At 40.5% G+C, this 23252-nt stretch overlaps 1 protein-coding gene across 1 annotated transcript; it reads left to right on the plus strand.

Moving 5' to 3' along the window:
- The first annotated feature begins 19932 nt into the window (after positions 1 to 19932).
- On the plus strand, positions 19933 to 21751 carry LOC120571002 (gastrula zinc finger protein XlCGF71.1-like). Its single transcript, XM_039819686.1, has 2 exons — positions 19933 to 20539; positions 21681 to 21751. Exons 1-2 carry the CDS (start codon positions 20035 to 20037, stop codon positions 21749 to 21751), a joined length of 576 nt encoding a protein of 191 aa, XP_039675620.1. The 5' UTR covers positions 19933 to 20034.
- Positions 21752 to 23252: the final 1501 nt, after the last annotated feature.

Here is a 23252-nt window from a genome sequence, read left to right on the forward strand (position 1 = left end):
GGGATTTCCGGGCGTTTCCAGGCATTTACGGGGACGGGAATCCCACTTTTCATGCAGTGTAAACAGTTGAAATTGTTAGCTCCAAGTATTGACTAAACAGTTATCTGTATTTGATTCTGTTTCCTGCAGATGTTGAGCAGCTGTTGGTGGTTAAAGAAGAGGTTCCCCCTGAGCAGCAGGAGTGTAGCTCCAGTGTGGACCAGCAGGAGCCAGAGCCCCCCCCACACATTAAAGAGGAACAGGAGGAACTGTGGAGCAGTCAGGAGGGAGAGCAGCTTCAAGGGCTGGAGGAGGCTGATATCACCAAGTTCCCATTCACTCCTGTCCCTGTGAAGAGTGAAGATGATGAAGAGGAAGCTCAGTCCTCACAGCTTTATCATCATCACATGGAAACAGAAGCTGATGGAGAGGACTGTGGAGGACCAGAGCCAGCCAGGAACTCACATCCACTTTTACAACCAGAGACTGAAGACCAGACTGGAGACTCTTCTGAACCTGAGACGGATGACAGTGCTGATTGGAAGGAGACCAGAGAACCTCAGTCAGCTTTAAACTCTCTGAAACATGATTCAGGACATAAGAAACGATTCAGCTGCTCGGAGTGTGGGAAAAGATTTGGCTTCAAGTATGGTCTGAAGAGACACATGATGACTCACACAGGAGAAACACATTTTAACTGCTCTGAGTGTGGGAAAATATTTAGCCAAAAGGCAGAGCTGAAGAGACACATGATGACTCACACAGGAGGAAAACAGTTTAGCTGCTGTGATTGTGTGAAAATATTTGGCTTCAAGACAGATCTGGAGAGACACATGAGAACTCACACAGGGGAGAAACCTTTCAGCTGCTCTGAGTGTGATAAAGCTTTCGCTGAACGTAGCACCCTGAAGACACACATGAGAACTCACACAGGAGAAAAACCTTTCAGCTGCTCAGTTTGTAATAAATCTTTTACAGAGAGAGGAAGCTTACGGTCACACATGGTAGTCCACACAGGAGAGAAAAGATTCAGCTGCTCAATTTGTAAGAAATCTTTTACACAGAGAGGAAGTTTACGGTCACACATGGTAGTCCACACAGGAGAGAAACCTTTCAGCTGCTCAATTTGTAATAAATCTTTTACACGGAGAGGATATTTACGGTCACACATGGCTGTAGTCCACACAGGAGAGAAAAGATTCAGCTGCAGTGTTTGTAACAAAAGATTTGCCTGGCGTTCTCATGTCAAAAGACATAAATGTGCTGGTCCGATGGAAACGGAAGCTGATGGAGAGGACTGTCAGTTTTTCCCACAGAATTAGATTCCATTTGTGGTGGTAGCTGACCCGGGGTGGGGGTCAGAGAGAGGTGCAGACCTCTTATAATAGTTGTACTGCAAATATTTTTATACCATTCAAATTAGGGAAGTGGGCTTTCGCATCTGAAAACAAAGTCCAGTTCATTAGATTAGTATGAACAGGGCATAACCGTATACTTTTCCCAAGGAGCACGTTTTGCTCCTCAGTTAAAAAATGTTGGAGTGACTTACATAAGGTAACTGCTATTACTGTTGTAGCTAATTTGTACAATAATACAATAGTGTTATGAATACAAAACATTATGAAGTGTAATATTTTCTATTTTGAAATATTGATGAATAAATTGTCCCTGATGTAGAGTAACAGACCGCCCCTACAGTTCGGCATGCATGCACTCACAACTTTGACTTTCATGCGTAGGCTATTCCCAAATGGCTCACATCTGTGATGGTTATAGACATTTCTGTTGCCTGTTATTTTGTATGTTTCCTGTTTTGTATATTTCTGTTTCCTGTTTTATTTTGATAGTGTGGTTTCCTGTCTTGTCTAGTCTAGTTTTACTTCCTGTGTTTTCCCGCCTTTGTTTATTACCCTGTCTCTCTTAATGTGTTTCACCTGCTGTGTCACCTGCCCCTTGTTACCTCATTACCCAGTGTATTTAGTCCTTGTGCTTCCCTTGTCTCTGGTCAGATCCTTTTGCGTCCTTGTGCCTTTACCCAGTCAGTTTGTGTCCTTGCCCTGCTAGTCTTTGTCAGTTTGTATGTGCCTGTGTCAGCTCCCGTCAGTTTGAGCGTTTTCAGTTTTTTGTACTTCTTGGTTTTTTGGATTTCTTTGGATGTTTCTGGAAGTGTTTTTTTGCCTGCTGCAACGTACAGGACTCCCTTGGTTTGTTTTTTTGTCCTTCAATAAATCTTCGTGTTCAACCCCTCTCCTGCCTGCCTCTGCCTGCATTTGGGTCCTTTATTCCCCACACCATAACAACATCACAGTCTCTGCTACGCAAAGACTTCAAAAGAGTCATACATGCATTAATTACGTCCCGTTTAGACTACTGTAACTCTTTGTATGTTGGATTGGATCAGTCATCCCTTCGTCGGTTACACTTAGTCCAGAACACAGCAGCTCAGCTTTTAACCGGGACCAAAAACATTACACCGGTTTTGGCCACGCTCCACTGGTTTCCTTTTTGTTTCAGGATTGAATTTAAAATTGTATTAATTGTTTTCAAGATCTTAAATGGGTTGTCGCCTTCTTATTTATCAGAGCTTTTACATGTCCACACACTTGTCAAAGCACTGAGGTCTTCCAATCAGATGCTCCTCGATGTGCCCAGGTCCAGGTTAAAAGTCAAAGGTAACCGAGCCTTTTCATTGGCTGCTCCAAACCTCTGGAATAGTTTACCTATTAATATAAGAACATCCCGGACCGCTGAAACATTCAAGTCCTTGCTTAAGACCCACTACTATGCATTGGCTTTCAATTCAAGTTGAGCTTTGATATCTTTACCTTTTTCTACTGTTAGTTATTTTGTATTGTATATTGTGTATTGTTTGTGTATATTATCTCTTTGGTTTTTGGAGCTTGTTAAGCATTTTGGTCAACTATGGTTGTTTTTAAATGTGCTATATAAATAAAATTGAACTGAACTGACTCTGCAAACACTGGCTGCTGAAAATCAGACGTTTTGGTGCATCGTGATATTCCTCTGGCGCTGGCTAAAACCTCTTTAAGGGGTGCCAAAACTTTAAACTCTCTGAAACATGATTCAAGATGTAAGAAAACATTCAGCTGCTAAAAGTACTGTCTGAACAGTTGAAATATTTAGCGGAACAATGATCCACATTTTATAGACCAAACTATTAAGATTGTTTATCTCCAGAAGAATCTAATCCAATTTAATCAGCTGTTCAGTTCTTTGTGACTAATTCTTTTATATTTCAGTTTGGAGTTATTCTTCAACAGACTGACTGATGGAATTATGAAATGGAGAGAACTGTTGAATGTTGGATACGTGTAATCATTATTGATTTGAATATTGTTTCGGGACCATCAGACCTGCAGCAAGAATAATTTTTATTGTCTTCTATTGTTCTGTTTCTTATTAAAGTGCTCATATTATGCTTTTTGGTTTCCCCCTTTCCTTTAATGCGTTATATATCTTTTTCTGGACATTATATGTTTACAAAGTGAAAACGGCCAAAGTCCCCCCCAAAGGGACTTACCATCTCCAACAGAAAACACTGTTCACCAACTGCTCCAAACAGCTCTATTGTAGTCCAGCCTTTACTTCAGAGACTAACGTGGTCACTTTGGAACACACGTTATAATGCTCGCCTAGCTGCTACAGTGCCTTGCGAAAGTATTCAGCCCCCTTGAACGTTTTGACCTTTTGCCACATTTCAGGCCTCAAACATAAAGATATAAAACTGTAATTTTTTGTGAAGAATCAACAACAAGTGGGTCCCAATTATAAAGTGGAACGAAATTCATTGGCTATTTCAAACTTTTTTAACAAATAAAAAACTGAAAAAGTGGGCGTGCAAAATTATTCAGCCCCTTTACTTTCAGTGCAGCAAACTCTCTCCAGAAGTTCAGTGAGGATCTCTGAATGATCCAATGTTGACCTAAATGACTAATGATGATAAATAGAATCCAGCTGTGTGTCAAGTCTCCGTATAAATGCACCTGCTCTGTGATAGTCTCAGAGGTCCGTGTAAGCCAACGAGAGCATCATGAAGAACAAGGAACACACCAGGCAGGTCCGAGATACTGTTGCGGAGAAGTTTATAGCCGGATTGGATACAAAAAGATTTCCCAAGCTTTAAACATCCCAAGGAGTACGTGCGAAGCGATAATATTGAAATGGAAGGAGTATCAGACCACTACAAATCTAAAAGACCCGGCGTCCCTCTAAACTTTCAGCTCATACAATGAGAAGACTGATCAGAGATGCAGCCAAGAGGCCCATGATCACTCTGGATGAACTGCAGAGATCTACAGCTGAGGTGGGAGACTCTGTCCATAGGACAACAATCAGTCGTATACTGCACAAATCTGGCCTTTATGGAAGAGTGGCAAGAAGAAAGCCATTTCTTAAAGATATCCATAAAAAGTGTTGTTTAAACCTGGGAGACACCTGGGAGACACACCAAACATGTGGAAGAAGGTGCTGTGGTCAGATGAAACCAAAATCGAACTTTTTGGCAACAATGCAAAAGCGTTATGTTTGGCGTAAAAAGCAACACCACTTAACCACCTGAACACACCATCCCCACTGTCAAACATGGTGGTGGCAGCATCATGGTTTGGGCCTGCTTTTCTTCAGCAGGGACAGGGAAGATGGTTAAAATTGATGGGAAGATGGATGGAGCCAAATACAGGACCATTCTGGAAGAAAACCTGATGGAGTCTGCAAAAGACCTGAGACTGGAGGCGATTTGTCTTCCAACAAGACAATGATCCAAAACATAAAGCAAAATCTACAATGGAATGGTTCACAAATAAATATATCCGGGTGTTAGAATGGCCAAGTCAAAGTCCAGACCTGAATCCAATCGAGAATCTGTGGAAAGAACTGAAAACTGCTGTTCACAAACGCTCTCCATCCAACCTCACTGAGCTCGAGCTGTTTTGCAAGGAGGAATGGGCAAAAATGTCAGTCTCTTGATGTGCAAAACTGATAGAGACATACCCCAAGCGACTTACAGCTGTAATCGCAGCAAAAGGTGGCGCTCCACAAGTATATTAACTTAAGGGGGCTGAATAATATTGCACGCCCAATATTTCAGTTTTTTATTTGTTTAAAAGGTTTGAAATATCCAATAAATTTCGTTCCACTTCATGATTGTGTCCCACTTGTTGTTGATTCTTCACAAAAAATTACAGTTTTATATCTTTATGTTTGAGGCCTGAAATGTGGCAAAAGGTCGAAAAGTTCAAGGGGGCCGAATACTTTCGCAAGGCACTGTAGCATGGCACGTCCTCATACTCTGCTTCTGACTGGCTAGTAGTCCTTACCTAGGTACTGTCAGGACACTCCCTCATACTCTGCTTCTGACTGGCTAGTAGTCCTTACCTAGGTACTGTCAGGGCACGCCCTCATACTCTGCTTCTGACTGGCTAGTAGTCCTGACCTAGGTACTGAGCATGTGCGACTCCCAACAAAGATGGAACAGAAGTGAGAGGTCTCGCTCTGTAGCTAAAACAGAGAGCTCAACACACAGGGTGAAAAGAGGACCTGCAGCAATGTGCAGTACAACAAAAATATGGTGTTTTCTGAAAATTACACCATGTAAACCTATTCTGATATAACCTCTAAATACAATGATGAACCTGAAAAGACACACATATGTACACACACAGACACACACACGCCGTCAGAGTGTAAATGTGTGTGAATGTTTTTCTGATGAGCAGGTGGCACCTTGTACAGGAGCCTCGCAGCGTACAAATGTGTGTGAATGGTGGATGGTTCCTGTACTATGTAAAAGTGCTTTGAGTAGTTGTTAAGACTAGAAAAGCGCTATATAAATACAGTCCATACATTACTCACACACACACTTACGTACACACACATATGCACATAAACTTTCATGTAACTTGAATCCAGTTATGCGGCTGCATTAAAGAAAGTGAAAATAGAAAATGGATTTTTGGAGCTGTAAAAAAACGAATTGTTTGTCGGATGGTCAAAATTCAGACGGTCCCTGAATGTACCTCGTTGTAATTGGCCGTAAAAAATGAATTAAAAAAATGAATTAAAATCGCTGTTTTATTAGTTTGTAAAGCCAGTATGGCAGCTGATTGCAAATATAATATTTAAATGTATACAGTGTAAACATAAACATTACAACATAAACATTGTATGTGACGGTATTTCTCAGGACTTTTGCATTGTAGCCCAGAGACTTTCTAATGGGGAGACACAGCATCCATAGAAATGCATGGGGTTAGTTTGTAAAGCCAGTATGGCAGCTGTGCAGCCTACACATATTCCCTCTCTTCCTGTATGCTTCCCCATTCACTTCAATAGGAAAATAGCTTGCCGATAACTGCCCAAAGTACGTTGCAAGGTGGCCGCCGAGTGACTTGCCTAAAATGACTGATTGTACTGGCTATCATGTATGTACTGTAGTATGTACTGTACACTAAAACTAATTGAAAGAGCTGATATGTCTTATTTGTAACAACAACGCAAGCAGGTTAACACGATGACACAAAACATACAATGCGGCAAAGCATACATGTCGTGCACAACAGCAAACAAAGCGCAATATATATGCAATCCATTTAAAGCGTAACTCTCGGCACAATGCAACCTAGGATCTTTTTGTGAATGTACCCGAGTCAAACTTCGTTTAAAAGCATAATTAGGACGGAAACGCCACTTTTAAGATTGATCGTATTGTCGTTTTCTGGTCAAACGGCCTTTTGAATGGGAGAACTAGAGGCTACTTTTATCGCATCAAAATCACTAAATGTAAAACACTAAGAAGGCTCGACACAACATGAAACTTTACACGAAGTCTCACCAGGGGATTTACACATGAACTCCAGCATTGAGAACATTGTTTGTGCACAAAGAGTTTACTAAAAATAAATTTTTTTTGAACAAGTCGCTGCTTGACTGGCAAGATGGCGACGAGGGGAAAAACAAATGCTGAAGTGAGTTGTTGAACCTTTTTTGGTCAACCTGATTAAAACCGGAATATAACAAAGCACTACGAGGGAAAGGGCTTACGGTTAGACCCCAAACCGTTGCACTACAACCATAACATCATGAAACTGTAACGTATTTCACTTACTTTTCGTTGAGATCGTTTGGCGAAGCAAATAAAATCTTCTTTCTTTGTCCGTTGGTGTAGCGTATCAAAGCAACAAAACGGAAGTCCGGAGGACAGGACTTGAATCGGTCACCTGAGAGCAGAGGCACGGTCTTCCCTACTGGCGGGTACGGTTGGATTTAAACACTGATTGAGCCACTTGTTAGAAGTGAAATGGAAGAAGTGAATTGTCTTAGTTGTGAAAATCGATAGATTCTTGTTTTAAGTATTTTCACCTAATACAGTTAAAAAAAACAAAATCAAGCACAAAAGTATAGTTTTTAGCAAAATTGATTTCAGCCTAAAAGTAAATATATTATCTTGCTATGCTGTTTATCTTACTTAGATTTTATAAGACCAATCATTTTTGAGTGAATCTAAATCAAGTGACTGCAAACCTTTTATATGCTACTTCAAAAACGTAAATGGAGCTGGTTTAAATAAACATTTCAAAACCGCACTCAGAACAACCAAAAATAACCAAAAACAACCAAACGGGAACGTTGTGTGGAGGTAACAGTGCAACCACAGGAGAACGTTTCAGTTGGTTGGTTCCCCTAATGTTTAGGGAACGTTATAACCATGAGGGAACGTTCCCTAAACGTTAGTTTTTGGTTTGGTTCGAACTAACCTTTAGAGAATCAAAAACTAACGTTCCCCAACGTTCCCTAAACGTTCTGTGTTAGTGGGGTAGGGAAACTAAGTACCATAATATGTATACATTTTCTTAGAGCTGTGAAAATGCAATAAGATATTTGTCTTTCTTCAAAAGTGTATTTTAATCATTTATCTTGCTGTGTGTTTTCCTAAAGAAGCCTAAAACACTTCCGGACTTTTATTGTGAAGCTCAGCAACTAATCTGCACCGGAAGCTGTAGTCTTCACTGCGGCTAACTTCACACTTTGAACAAGATGGCGTCTAGCAGAAAGGAGCGTTAGCAGAGTGTCTTTGTTGTGTTGAGAAAGAGGTAAAATGTGTAAAGTCCAGATGCTGAGAGCGTTGGTGGAGCAGCGACTAACTGCGGCTGCTGAAGAGATATTTGGGCTGTTTGAAAGAACGATAGCAGAGTACGAGGAGGAACTTTGTCGTTCAAAAGAGGAGAACGAGCGACAACGGGAGCTACTGGACGCTGTTTACAACCCTCAGCTTCGGCTACACAGAGCAGGTTTGGTCATTAAACCTTCAGTTGATCTTTCTCTCCTTCCTGGGATCTCTTCTCTCAGCAACGATATGACGATAGGACGTATGGAAATAAGCATTTGTTCATAAGATCTATTGTAATCTTCGCTCTTTAACAGGCCTTCGCCAAACCCACCAGACTAAATGTAAATAAAGTACTGATTATTTACAGCACAGTATCGTAACCACTGAAGCTTTGTGTGTGTGTGTGTGTGTGTGTGTGTGTGTGTGTGTGTGTGTGTGTGTGTGTGTGTGTGTGCGCGCGCGCGCGCGTGTGTGCATGCTTGTGTTTTTCTGTGTGTATGTGTGTGCGCGCGCGCATGTTTCTGTGCCTGCGGATGTCTGTGTGCAGGGCTGGACTGGGACAAAAAATCGACCCTGGCATTTTTGACCCAGGCGGCCCACATCCACCATGATTGGTCAGACACATTCCCTGCAGACAGTCCTCTTAAAATATGCGTGCATTCTACGATATGAGTTAGGGCTGCTCGATTATGGAAAAAAATATAATCACGGTTATTTCAGTCAATATTGAAATCACGATAATTTAACACGATTACTCGTTGACTTCTGGAAAGATGTTGTAATTATTGAACTTAAACAGTGGAAAAAGTTAAATAAATCAACAGTAAAAAAAAAACCTGCATACAACTGTGAAATTTGCCTTAATACTTGTCCTATTTAAACTTGAGAAAATAAGAGTTTACTTGCAAAACATAATGAGCTAAATAATTGTTTTTCTCGATTATTCTGTTTTTGTGATCATTGGGAGCCGAAATCATAATCATGATTAAATTTCGATTAATTGCACAGCCCTAATATGAGTTGCCTAGTGTTCTGCGTTCATGTGATCGTTTTGGATCCTTCAAGAGGGGTCTCAAGACTTATCTGTTGCTCTTACACTTAAATAATTCATTCATTCTTAGAGTTATGATTTGGATATTTATGGCATTTTTTATTATTTTTTATTATTGATATTTGATATTTTTAATAATATCAATCAATGATAATATATTTTTGATATATTCCTGGATTTGATTGGGTCAGGCCAGTGCCAATAAAGAAAATTAACCAATGGGCCCCTGTGAGTTCTTTATGGGCTGGCGCGGCCCCAAAAAAAAAGGCCTATTTATATCGGTGATTCGGACCAAAAGTGCGTCGGCCCACCGGAAAATGCCAGTATGCCAGATGGCCAGTCAGCCCTGTCTGTGTGTGTGTGTCTACAACAAGAACAAATACAAGATACAAAAACATAATGACAATTCAATTCATCTTAACCGGTACTTAGACGTAGTCATATTTTAAAATCTCCTGTTAGCTTGTAGCACTGACTTCATGTAGGGCCCTATGGAGTCTTCTAGCTTTTTTAGAGTCTCATTTTCACACTGGCCACCGAGCTAAACAACTTTTCTGGGGGAACCCCTGCAATCTCTAAGCTTTAGCTGACCTTAGGCTCGTTCAAGATGAGCCAGGTCTGCGCAGAATCGATCACCGGCGATCGCCGCCCAATGCATGCTAGTTGGATTTGTGTCCGACTTTATCCCAACTTGCTCTGACGTCATGCACACGTGGGCAACGATAATCTCACAAGATCAAGACCTTCCTCCACAGCGCTGCACAGGAAGGTCTGGCTAGTCCATACATCATTCCTGGATGGGAGTAAAACGTGCTCTGGATTATTGGCATTTTTTAAAACCAATCACAATCATCTTGGGCGGTGCTAAGCACTAGACGGAGCCACAGTGCCTCAGCTAAATAGTCTCAGGAAGGAACTTGTTTTGGTGGAACATGTGTATGTTCAAAAGAACATCTATGAAAAATACATGTGTATTTGTGTGTCTCTTTCTCTGTGTGTATTTGTGTGTTTTTGTGTGTGTGTATTAAGTAAGAAAACATTCAGCTGCTAATAGTACTGTCTAAACATTTGATATAGTCTAAAAGTACTGACTAAACAGATTAAATTACTTTACTTACTTACTTAATCCTCTTTGCCCCCTTGGGAGCATAGGGCGGCCACCATGGATCTCCACCTCACTCTCCTCTGCGCTAAGGTCTTTACTTCTTGCCAGGAGGTCCCCGTCTTGGACAGTTCATCAAGTGTGGACGGTTGGATTTAGGTCTCGCTGGCTTCCTCTTGCCTTGGGGATTATAGTCCAGAGCCTGTCTTGCTATGTTCCTCGGATCCTTCCTAAGTGTGTGACCAATCTATCCCCACTTTCTGTATTTGATTTCAATGTGGATTTGCTCCTGGTTCATGCGTCTCCACAGGTCTACATTTGATATCTTGTTGGGCCACCAAATCTTCAGTATGTATCTGAGACAGTTGTTTATGAACACTTGGAGTTTAATAGATGATTGATTTTTATTACATTACATTACATGTCATTTAGCTGATGCTTTTATCCAAAGCGACTTATAATTGCTACATATGTCAGAGGTCGCACGCCTCTGGAGCAACTATGGGTTAAGTGTCTTGCTCAAGGACACATTGGTTGATGTATCACAGTGGCAATCGAACCCAGGTCTCCCACACCAAAGGTATGTGTCATATCCACTGCGCCATCACCACCCACGCGTGACCAGACCATGATTTGGTGGTTTTCTAGGTTTCACAGCCATATAGAAGGACAGATTTTACGTTTGTATTGAAAATTCAGATTTTGGTGTTTCTAGAGAGCTGGGAAGAGAGCCATACAGGTCGGAGTGTTCTAAAGGCATTTCTTGCTTTGCTGAGGCGCAGCTCGACATCTTTATCAGCTCCTCCATCTGTGCTCATGTTGCTTCCCAGGTATACAAACTCGACCACATCTTCCAGGGGTTGTTCCTCGATTGTGATAGGTTGGTGGGTTTTGGTGCTGAGCCTCATGACCTTGGTCTTACCAACGTTTATCCTGAGGCCTATCTGTTTACTGTGTTCATGCAATCTGGTGGTCTTGCGTTGGATGTGTGTATGTGTTCCTGAGATCAGAGCCAGGTCATCAGCAAAATCGAGATCTTCCAATTGCTCAAAAGGGTTCCACTGTAGTCCTGTCCTTTAACCATCCACTGACATTTTCATTGTCCAGTCGATGGCGATGAGGAACAGATTACAGATTAAATCGTTAGCTAAAAGTACTGACTAAACAGTTGAAGTAGTTAGCTAAAAGTATTGACTAAACAGTGTGTATTTGATTCTGTTTCCTGCAGATGTTGAGCAGCTGTTGGTGGTTAAAGAAGAGGTTCCCCCTGAGCAGCAGGAGTGTAGCTCCAGTGTGGACCAGCAGGAGCCAGAGCCCCCCCCACACATTAAAGAGGAACAGGAGGAACTGTGGAGCAGTCAGGAGGGAGAGCAGCTTCAAGGGCTGGAGGAGGCTGATATCACCAAGTTCCCATTCACTCCTGTCCCTGTGAAGAGTGAAGATGATGAAGAGGAAGGTAGGAACAACCTTAACAGGGTTTTTAGGGGAAATAAAGGCGGAAACAATCTGCAGATGTCAAGAGCATAAAAGTTCAAGAGAACCTGGTATATTTTATTTTAGGAGTTGGGTTCCTTTCACACTAGTCTTGCATGTCCAGACCTGCCTCCACAGAGCTGTGGAGGAGGGTCTGATTAGTCCACACAGCATTCCTGGATGGGAGAAAAACGTGCTCTGGATTATTGGCATTTCTTTAAAACAATCACAATCGTCTTGGGCGGCATTAAGCGCCAGACGGAGTCACAGTGCCTCTGCTAAATAATCTCAGGAAGGAACTTGTTTTTGGTGGTACGTTCAAAAGACCATCTATGAAAAATACATCTGTGTGCGTGTGTGTCTGTGTCTCTCTCTCTCTGTGTCTGTCTCTCTGTGCGTGTGCGTGTGTGTGTGTGTGTGTGTGTGTGCTGAGCCCCAGTTAGCGCTGCGACAGTTGTAATCGGGAAAATAGATAAGTTCTTTGTTTTTGGCGAGAACATTTTCTGTTTGGCGAGCAAATCTCTTTTACTCGCAAATATTTACTCGCCACACGAGTAAATATTTGCACCAAAATGGTTTTGTTGTTCAGCCTTCATTTTGGTAAAGCTGCAGCTAATTTCTTCTGTTCCTCTGTTGTCTACACGTCCGAGCTTCGCTGGGGCCGGCCGACACACAACCACTGGCGCACATACCAGACGCCAGCCACCATGTCACTTCTGTTAACTGTTAGACGGTGTTTACCTCAGGCTAATTAATAATCTAGTAAGTGTTGATTATTGGCAGCCAGCCCTCCAAAAGAAAGCACAAATATAGCCGCAAGCAGCAATTAGCGGGTTCAAACCCTTTCTCAGCCAACACAAGAATGTAAATGGACTGCATTTCCCTTTTTTTAGTCCTTTCACTCACATTCATACATTTGAGATCAGACAGCAGGGCCTTGGATCGAACCGCAACCATCTGATTGTTAGGCAAATGCTCTACCGCTAGAACTACAGCAGGCTTAGGAAGCAGCACAATCGGCAAAAGTTAAAGCAGCATTAAACAGAAGCCAAATCACCAAAGTCAAAGCCACAAGCAGCGTTGAGCGGGTTTCTAGCTTCACAGAGCTGATCAAAACCACTTCAGATGGTTTAATGCTCTATAGAAAAAGTGGTGAAACCAACCACACCCCTGAATTGATATTAAACATTGAAGTCTGTTTGAAGGTAATATTTCTTAAGTGATTTTTTTAAAACCATACTGAGTGTTTTGTCGTTTAATAATATTTGGGAGAGAGTTCCATTCACACATTGCTCTGTATCTAACTGAACGTTGAATTGATTTGGTTTTCACTTTAGGTAAAATAAAACTACCTCCTACTGCATGCCTCATTGGATAATGATGTCTATCAGTACTAAAAGATAGTTTTGTATTGTGGAACGATGTGACAGTTATCGAGGCGTAATATCACTTTTTTCTTTTAAAGCCAACTCCCTTTCTCCCCCCCGATAACCCTCGCCCTCTAAGCCCTCTTTTGCCGTACAGCCGTTACAGATACTGTCAGCGGGGCGGATGGTTAAGCCTATATTAAAGGAGTTATTTGAGATACTTCCCTATAGTTAATACCGTAGGTATTGAAACATTATAGGTTCAAATATTATAAATATTGTATTATAAATATGAATTGGTTCAAAGGAATTAGTTTAAATACTTCCCTATGGTTTTTAGATTATTTTTTGAAGAGACACACACACCCCCACATTCACAGGTTCTCGCTACGGAGGAAACCCGATGACGAGACAAGAGGCTTTTGATTGACGACCTAGATGTCCCCGTATGTGAAATACACAGCACACAGAAGATCTTTAAAACCAAACAATTACAATTGATTACTCACACTCTGACAGCTGCCTCTGCCTTGGTCACCGAGGTTTCCGCTCAGCTGGAGGACCAAAGGTCTGCTTGTCAGGTCGGTCCCCGGGGTCGCTGCAAACCGCTCGGTTAAAGAGGAGGCAACCACTTCCCCTTTCAGGGTGTCCCCGCTCACACGGGTAAAGTGGAGAAAAAGTAGAAAAAGGAAAAAAGTCTTCTAAAACGGCAAAAAAAGACTGACAAGGTTTTTTGGGTCACCTTGTTCAAGACGAACACAGGTGGTTTTATTTTGTTTTTTAAAAAGCATATAGTTAACAAGAAAACAAAATAAATGAAAAAATGAACAAAGTTCAAGCACTCAAAAATGCTCTAAGACACAGGATGTCCCTACAGCAAGGGTTCAGGTCAAGAGAGCAGAAAATACGCCCAAGAGCCCCTGGCAAAAAGCAGAGCGAGAGCCCTTTTTTTATTTTTTTATTTTTTTCTTGGTCCCCCAGTGAGGTGCCGCTCGGCCCTTTTCCTGGTCCCCCAGTGAGGTGCCGCTCGGCCCTTTTCCTGGTCCCCCAGTGAGGTGCCGCTCGGCCCTTTTCCTGGTCCCCCAGTGAGGTGCCGCTCGGCCCTTTTCCTGGTCCCCCAGTGAGGTGCCGCTCGGCCCTTTTCCTGGCCATCCAGGGAGGTACTGAACCCCTGTGCTGAGAGCACGAGGAGTCTGGTGCTGCCCTAAAAAAGAGACCTTTGACTTGCAAAGCTTCTCTTTTTATACACAATTCATCCCCCTCCCTTCATAGATGCAGCTTGGGGGTGTTCAACCACTTTATATGACCTTACATGGTAATACAGTCTAAAAGCAAGCATCAAGTTGGATATATGTAGAAACATCTCATATGACGATATTTCCTAAATGCATATGCATTTTGCTATCTAACATACAATCTAATGCCTCAGTTCATCACTAGGTCAATGCAGTAACCTTTTTCACCCCTATGTGCACCCAGAGCCTAGTCCCCAAGTGCATGTATACAAGGCCCCAACAGCACTTCCTCTTTCTAGCTCTGCAGGTTCAGACAGACAGTTATACAAAGCAATTTATGCGTCTGAAGCCTCTTGCAGACACTTCCTCTACACGACTGCGGGGTCAGACAGGCAGCTTCATACAGTAATTCACACTAAAATGTCTCTAAGCATGTTTATAGTAACATCAGTAACACAAAAACTTAGCATGATTATATTTCTAAGCAGTCATATAATTCTAAAGGCACGTCAGCACTCACAAACCAAAATCAAACGCAGTATTATAGTTTCAAGAGCAGAAATATATTTTAGCTGTTTTTGGGTTAACTCATGTCAAAAGCAGAAGCACAGTCTCAACTATTCTTGAGCTGATACATTTCAAAAGCAGAAGTATAGTTTTTTTGGATTTTCACATACTCTCGTTCAACAGTATATAAAGTAAAAGGTGTTTTGTTTGTTGTAACATGTAAAAAAAACATTAGTGAATACACAAATCTATTTTTTACTTTAAACCATGAGAGGCTTTCATGCATTTTATCAACATTTGATCTAAACCCACATGAGAGAGCCACACGTGCCGCTTTATTCTGAATCACAGTTTTTTATATTAATTGTTGAAGTGCTGAACCAAACCACAGAGCAATAATCAAGGTGTGAAAAAAACAAAGCATGAAGTACTTGTTTAACGGTCTGTGGTGTAAAGTGTTTTGCACACCTTTTAATAACAAAGTGTTGCCCATTTTAGTTACCAGTTTCTGAACATGTCTATCCCAACACAATCTGTTATCAATCATCACTCCCAAAAGTTTAACCTCTTCTCTTTGCTCTATGCTGAGTTCAAGTTCCGGTTCGGAACGTAAAGAAAAATGAGTTTCAACCACTAAACAGGTAGTTTTAGATACATTGAGAATCAATTTGTTACTCCTTATCCAGTCCACCACTGACTGTAGCTCTCTCTGTAGTTTTATATTTAAATCACCAATATCAGTTGCTGTTAAATATATAGTGGAATCATCAGCAAACATTGAAATGCTTGCTTTATCTAAAACAGATGGAAGATCATTGGTAAAGATTGTGTAGAGGAGTGGCCCAAGACAACTTCCTTGAGGCACGCCATGTTCCACAACCCTTACCTTTTGAAAAGCTTCCATTAAAGTAAACTAATTGTCTTCTGTGTGTCAAATAACTTTTCATCCATAATAATGCGGTTCGTGAAAAACCATAATATTCCAATTTTTGTAACAGTAAGTCGTGGTCAATTATATCAAATGCTGCAGTGAAACCAAGCATCACAACACCTATTATTTTGCTCTCCTCCATATCCTTGAACCAGTCATCAACCATCTGAGTCAAGGCAGTGGCTGTTGAGTGTTTTCCTCTATATGCATGCTGAAAATGTGTAATTAAAGCATTATTTAAAAAATAAGACTGAATCTCTTCATAAACAATTCTTTCCATTATTTTACCTAGAATTGGTAATAAACTTATTGGTCTACTGTTTGATCCAGAAAAAGGCATTTTCTTATTTTTAGGTATTGGCACAACTTTACATATTTTCCATGCTTGCAAACATACATTATCCATAAAACACATATTAATTATATGACCAATAGTAGGAGCAACTATTGGCTTAAGCAACTTATGTTCAAGATAGTCAACACCAGGTGGTTTGTTTTTACAATTCATCAGAAGTAATTCCACTTTAGAACCACTGACACTCTTGAATTTAAAGCTACATGTTTTACCTTCCATCATCTTATTTATCAATGTATTTGATAAATATGTCTTGTGTGGCTGTGTAGTATTTTTAAGCTTATTTATTTTATTTATGAAATAATCGTTAAGATGAAGACTATATCACTTGGTTTAGTAAGAAATTCACCTTCATTTTCTAAATAAGCTGGAGTTGACTTATTTCCTCTTAATATATTATTCAATGTATTCCATAATTGTTTACTATCATGTTTTATTTCTGTAATTTTCTTATTATAGTACAATTTCTTTTTCTTCCTATTTAACTTAGTTACAAAATTTCTAAGTTTACAATATATTTGCCAGTCCGATTTGAATTTAGATATGATTGCTGCTTGTTTAGCTAGATCTCTCTCTTTCATAAGATCTTTTAATTCTTGATCTAACCACGGGGTGTTGACATTTCGAACAGTAAACTTTTTTATTGGTGCATGATTTTCCACCAATGTCATTAAAGTTTGATCAAAAAGCTGAAATGCTTTCTCTGGATCCTTTTGTAAAAATACCTCTGACCAGTTTGCATTTCTAACATCTTCATACTGTAATAGATTGAATCTTCTAAATGACATTTTCATTATTACTTTTGGACCTGATTTAGGAACTTTTGTTTTCCTTACAATAGCAAAGATTGTGTTCAGTACAACCAATTGGCTCAGATAAGCAATTTGAGCAAAGTTCTAGTCTATTTATAAACATGTGGTCAATACAGGAAGCTGATTGAGTGCCATCCCTTTTTATACATATTCTAGTTGGTTTATTAATTACCTGTAATAGTCCACATGCCGTTGCTGTGCTCATTAATTTAATTTTCCTAGGACAGTCAGAATAATTCCAATCTATGTTGAAGTCACCCATTAAGTAAGTTTCAAGAGTCATACTACTAACATGATCTGGCATATCACATATTTTGTCCAAATACTCACTATTAGCATTTGGAGGTCTGTAACAGCATCCTACAAGTATTGGCTTAAGATGTTTCAGGCTAACTTTTAACCAAATTACTTCAATATTAGAATACATTAAATCTGTCATCACTTTGACAGGTATATGATGTTGAATATAGATAGCAACTCCTCCTCCATATGCATTCCTATCATTCCTAAAAATGCTGTATCCATCAATCATTAAAGTTGCATCATCAAATGTAGAGTCCAAATGAGTTTCAGACACTGCCAATATTTGCAAGTTATTTAGTTGCAGTATATCTGTTAAATCACTCAATTTATTCCTGAGACTGCATATATTAATATGGGCAATTTTAAGACCTTTCTTTGGTAGTTTATGTAACATACCAATGATCACTATCTTTCTTTGGATTCATATTTTTACATTCTATGTCGGAGCAAAACAATTTTACAAAAAATGACTGACTAAATTAAACCACATATATACATTCATACACATAAATTCAAACATACAAATTTGTATTGCCAGTCTAGTTGTCAAGGTTGCAATAAGTGAGCTGAGCTCCTCTTGAATTCCATTTCCTTGAGTTCCTAATATACGTTGCAAAATATCTTATCTGACATACTTATAATGCTAACAACTTAGGCAAAAATCAACAGCCCTTAGTGAAACGATACAGCTGTATTTTAGTTTTCCACTGTATTTATATTTAATTAACATAAATTCTTTTCTCGAGTTCCTGAATTTTTTTAGCCATTCAATAATAGATTAATCAACATAATATATAAGCTATGGAATCAGTAATTATACAATATATTATGTCCTCAAGTTTATGTCCATATACCAATTCTCAACTCATTGAGATGTATGTCAGGCAGTTCTCAATTCGGTTCAATTCATCATACCTGCATCTGATGCACTTGTTTCTGGTCCGAAGTCCCATCAATAGCCTTCTTAATTGCCAGACAGTATCGGTCCAATCACTTGATTGTAGTAGATGTCTCTCGATTTCTGATCTTGGAAGTATTTTGTGTCTCCATTAAATGTTATAATCAGTGTCGCAGGATGAATCAAACCATGTTTTCTTCCTGCCTGATGTAGTTTCATTCTCAGATCTTTAAACTGCGCTCTTCTCTTGGACACTTCTGCCGATTTTGACATTCATCCCTCTAAAATGCAGGACTTTTTCTTACTTTGCTATTTGTAAAATAGCCTCTTTGGCCGCATACTTTGGCCATTGACTCATGTGTCTTTGCTTTGTCACTGGTCTGTGTACCAGTTGGTTGTTGGTGCCAAGCTTGCAAAATTGCAGGGGTTTGATACCTGGGGTAGGCATGGGTGGCTGGCTGATTCTGCAGGAGAGACTTTTGGTCATAATGACTAAAGGTCAGGGGTGTGACTTGAGGGGGAGTCCACTATTGTCAGTGGGGGTTGGCTTACTGAAGCTGCCAGCGTTTGCTCCATAAAAAGCTGTAATTTACACCATCATCTTATCCATCACGTTAAGCATCACAGTCTCTTTAGAGTAAACACCCTGGGCTTGAGGAGTCAAGGTGTATGTCGTTGGTAATCCTGACGGGCATCGCTATACAGCACTTTCATGCTGTAGAGTCTGGCTCCTTCCTGTCTCTAGCCTGACTGCATAGTGATCAACGGTAAGGAAACTGCCTGGCTGAATATGCTGGTGGAAGAAAGAGGTAATACCTGTGGGGGAGAGCTTAGCTCTGTCTGCAGGCTTAGATAAGCAATAGTCTCTCCCCGGCCAACTTGACATCGTAAAAAGGTTGCAGGGGGAAGTCCACACTGTGTGGCAAATGAGCATCTGACGCTGCTGTAGCCTATGCTACCAACTACAGGGAACAAAGTATAAATATTGCAATGCGAAGCAAGGGTAGTTTTAATTCTAACATTATTCTATAAACACAGACATATATATCGATAGTCTGGCATTGTAATTTATTTGCTTTGGGTGTACTGTGGAGTGGGTACGACTGTTTTCAGTGGCAGGCTAGCAGATACTGTTGACTTGCGCTAGCCTAGCACTAGCGAACTCTGCAACTGGAAGGACTGGATGAAAAGTGTTGCAAACTGTCTCCAATGATAAATAACACCCTGGCTAACTTGGAAATGAGGTCCTATGTCCAAAATTCTTACAAAATGAATACATCCATGGGCTGTACAGCTTGAGCACTCTGGAAGTTAGTATGCAGAAGCATGTAGTCCCGGTTTTCCTCAATGTGTGTTTCCCTGTTTCCTGCAGATGTGCAGCAGCTGTTGGTGGTTAAAGAAGAGGTTCCCCCTGAGCAGCAGGAGTGTAGCTCCAGTGTGGACCAGCAGGAGCCAGAGCCCCCCCCACACATTAAAGAGGAACAGGAGGAACTGTGGAGCAGTCAGGAGGGAGAGCAGCTTCAAGGGCTGGAGGAGGCTGATATCACCAAGTTCCCATTCACTCCTGTCCCTGTGAAGAGTGAAGATGATGAAGAGGAAGCTCAGTCCTCACAGCTTCATCAGAGACCAACTCAGCACATGGAAACAGAAGCTGATGGAGAGGACTGTGGTGGACGAGAACCAGCCAGGAACTCACATCCACTTTTACAACCAGAGACTAAAGACCAGACTGGAGACTCTTCTGAACCTGAGACTGATGACAGTGCTGATTGGAAGGAGACCAGAGAACCTCAGTCAGCTTTAAACTCTCTGAAACATGATTCAACATGTAAGAAAACATTCAGCTGCTCTGAGTGTGGGAAAAGATTTGGCTTCAAGTCACATATTAATAGACACATGATGACTCACACAGGAGAAAAACCTTTTAACTGCTCTGATTGTGGGAAAATATTTGGCCACAAGGCAGGTCTGAAGAGACACATGAGAATCCACACAGGAGAAAAACCTTTCAGCTGCTCTGAGTGTGGTAGAGCTTTCTCTGATAGTGGACACGTGAAGAAACACATGATGACTCACACAGGTGAAAAACCTTTCAGCTGTTTAGTTTGTAAGAAAACGTTTTTAATGTCTGGAAATTTACGGTTACACATGAGAATCCACACAGGAGAAAAACCTTTCAGCTGCAGTGTTTGTAATAAATCTTTTAGACATAGTGGAAGTTTTCAAACACACATGAGAATCCACACAGGAGAAAAACCTTTCAGCTGCTCAATCTGTAAGAAATCTTTTACACAGAGAGGAAGTTTACGGTCACACATGGCTGTAGTCCACACAGAAGAGAAAAGATTCAGCTGCAGTGTTTGTAACAAAAGATTTGCCTGGCATTCTGATGTCAAAACACATAAATGTGTTGGTCCGATGGAAACAGAAGCTGATGGAGAGGACTGTGGTGGACCAGAACCAGCCAGGAACTCAGATCCACTTTTACAACCAGAGACTGAAGACCAGACTGGAGACTGTTCTGAACCTGAGACTGGTGACAGTGCTGATTGGAAGGAGACCAGAGAACCTCAGTCAGCTTTAAACTCTCTGAAACATGATTTAAGATGTAAGAAAACATTCAGCTGCTCTGAGTGTGGGAAAAGATTTGGCTTCAAGTCACATCTTAATAGACACATGATGACTCACACAGGAGAAAAACCTTTTAACTGCTCTGATTGTGGGAAAATATTTTGCCACAAGGCAGGTCTGAAGAGACACATGAGAATCCACACAGGAGAAAAACCTTTCAGCTGCTCTGAGTGTGGTAGAGCTTTCTCTGATAGTGGACACGTGAAGAAACACATGATGACTCACACAGGTGAAAAACCTTTCAGCTGTTTAGTTTGTAAGAAAACGTTTTTAATGTCTGGAAATTTACGGTTACACATGAGAATCCACACAGGAGAAAAACCTTTCAGCTGCAGTGTTTGTAATAAATCTTTTAGACATAGTGGAAATTTTCAAACACACATGAGAATCCACACAGGAGAAAAACCTTACAGCTGCTCAATCTGTAAGAAATCTTTTACACAGAGAGGAAGTTTACGGTCACACATGGCTGTAGTCCACACAGGAGAGAAAAGATTCAGCTGCAGTGTTTGTAACAAAAGATTTGCCTGGCGTTCTGATGTCAAAACACATAAATGTGTTGGTCAGATGGAAACAGAAGCTGATGGAGAGGACTGTTGAGGACCAGAACCAGCCAGGAACTCAGATCCACTTTTACAACCAGAGACTGAAGACCAGACTGGAGACTCTTCTGAACCTGAGACTGATGACAGTGCTGATTGGAAGGAGACCAGAGAACCTCAGTCAGCTTTAAACTCTCTGAAACATGATTCAAGACGTAAGAAAACATTCAGCTGCTCTGAGTGTGGGAAAAGATTTGGCTGCAAGACACATCTGACAAAACTTCTAACTCATGCAGAAGAAAAACCTGTCAATTGCTCATTTTTTGATAAAGGATTTGCAGATAAGCATTATCTGAATATACACCCCAGAGTTCACACAGGAGACAAACCTTTCAGCTGCTCTGAGTGTGGTGAAGCTTTCACTCAAAATGGACACTTGAAGACACACATGAGAACTCATACTGCAGTGTTTGTGACAAAAGATTCAACTGGTGCACCAGACTCAAACCCATCAGTGTGTAGGTCATCAATCCTCACATCTTCATCAAAGACAAACTCAACACATTGAAACAAAAGCTGATGGAGAGGACTGTGGAGGACCAGAACCAGCCAGGAACTCACATCCACTTTTACAACCAGAGACTGAAATACCAGACTGGAGACTATTCTGATCCTGAGACTGATGACAGTGCTGATTGGAAGGACTTTCAGTCAGCAGTTGAACTGAACAGAGAAAACAACATTTTATACAAGCAACAACATTATTTTTGGGGCTATTTTACAATTATTGAAATGATTAAATCGGCATTGATGAAGTTAATCATGAACTTACTTAACTAAGTTCCTGTGGCTTTCAAGGTTCAGTTATTCAATGGTTACGTGAGTACTTAAGTAATCGTAAACACAATCAAAAGTTCTCTTTTGACAAAGCAAACATTTTGTGTAGGGTCAAACATAGGCCCTCTTATTTATATAAAGAATCTAGTTTGCTTTTCTTTTTGCACAGGATAGTGAAGAAGTGAGCACATTTCACGTGTGTGTGTGTGTGTGTGTGTGTGTGTGTGTGTGTGTGTGTGTGTGTGTGTGTGTGTGTGTGTGTGTGTGTGTGTGTGTGTGTGGTAATTGGGAATAATGGCCCCTGATGGCGCCTCATACAACTCTTCATTTCCACCAGCTAGACATAGAAACAAAGTGGATTCTGGATTTTTTTTTTTTTTATAGTTTGTAGGCACAGGCACAGAGTCTACAATTACAGCATAATAAATAACAGGGAATAATGATCATTCAAAATATAGCCAAGCGTTACTGTAGAATGTCAGTGAGATTAAGTGGTTCAGTAAAGAGAGAAGAGTGAGGAATGAGATACAATTGGAAGGGTATTAAAGTCTACATGTACAGTTAGTATGAACGTGTGTTGCCATGTTTAAACATTCTGAATGATGAAATGGAGTGAATATTTACTGGTAAGTTATTCCAGTTAGAAGGTGCTTTAAACATAAAAGCTTTTTTTGATATGGACTTAGAAACATTAGGTACTGAAAAGAATTGCTGTACAGTATGTCTTAAATGATGAGTGGAGGAAAAAGGAACCAAAAACTGTCTTAAATAAAAAGGATAGTTGAAATGAACACACTTAAAGACAAATTGCAACCAATGAATCTGTCTTCTTATACATGGTGTGGGCAAGTCAAGAAGTTCATAAATTGAGCAGTGGTGAGTTGTGAATGACCAATTAAGAATAAATCTACACAATCTATTACAAGGTCTTGTAAGAGGAGCAAGAGAGGTATTGGAAGCAATGCAATACACAGAATCAGCATAATCCATTAAGTTGAAGAGCAATTTTCTTTCTGACCTTAAGTGGGAAACAGTTTCTGGAACGGAAAAGGTGACTAAGATTATAATTCAATTTATGTGCAATGTGATTAATATGGTAGTTAA

This window comes from Perca fluviatilis, chromosome 13 (genome assembly GCF_010015445.1).
Source record: "Perca fluviatilis chromosome 13, GENO_Pfluv_1.0, whole genome shotgun sequence".
Taxonomy (NCBI): Eukaryota; Metazoa; Chordata; class Actinopteri; order Perciformes; family Percidae; genus Perca; species Perca fluviatilis.

Excerpts from the sequence above, each read along its gene's own strand:
- LOC120571002 (XM_039819686.1), top strand. The coding sequence starts at position 20,035 with ATGATGACTCACACAGGAGAAAAACCTTTTAACTGCTCTGATTGTGGG. Across the intron at positions 20,540-21,680 it reads GCATTCTGATGTCAAAACAC|AGTTCACACAGGAGACAAAC; the intron begins ATAAATGTGTTG and ends TATACACCCCAG.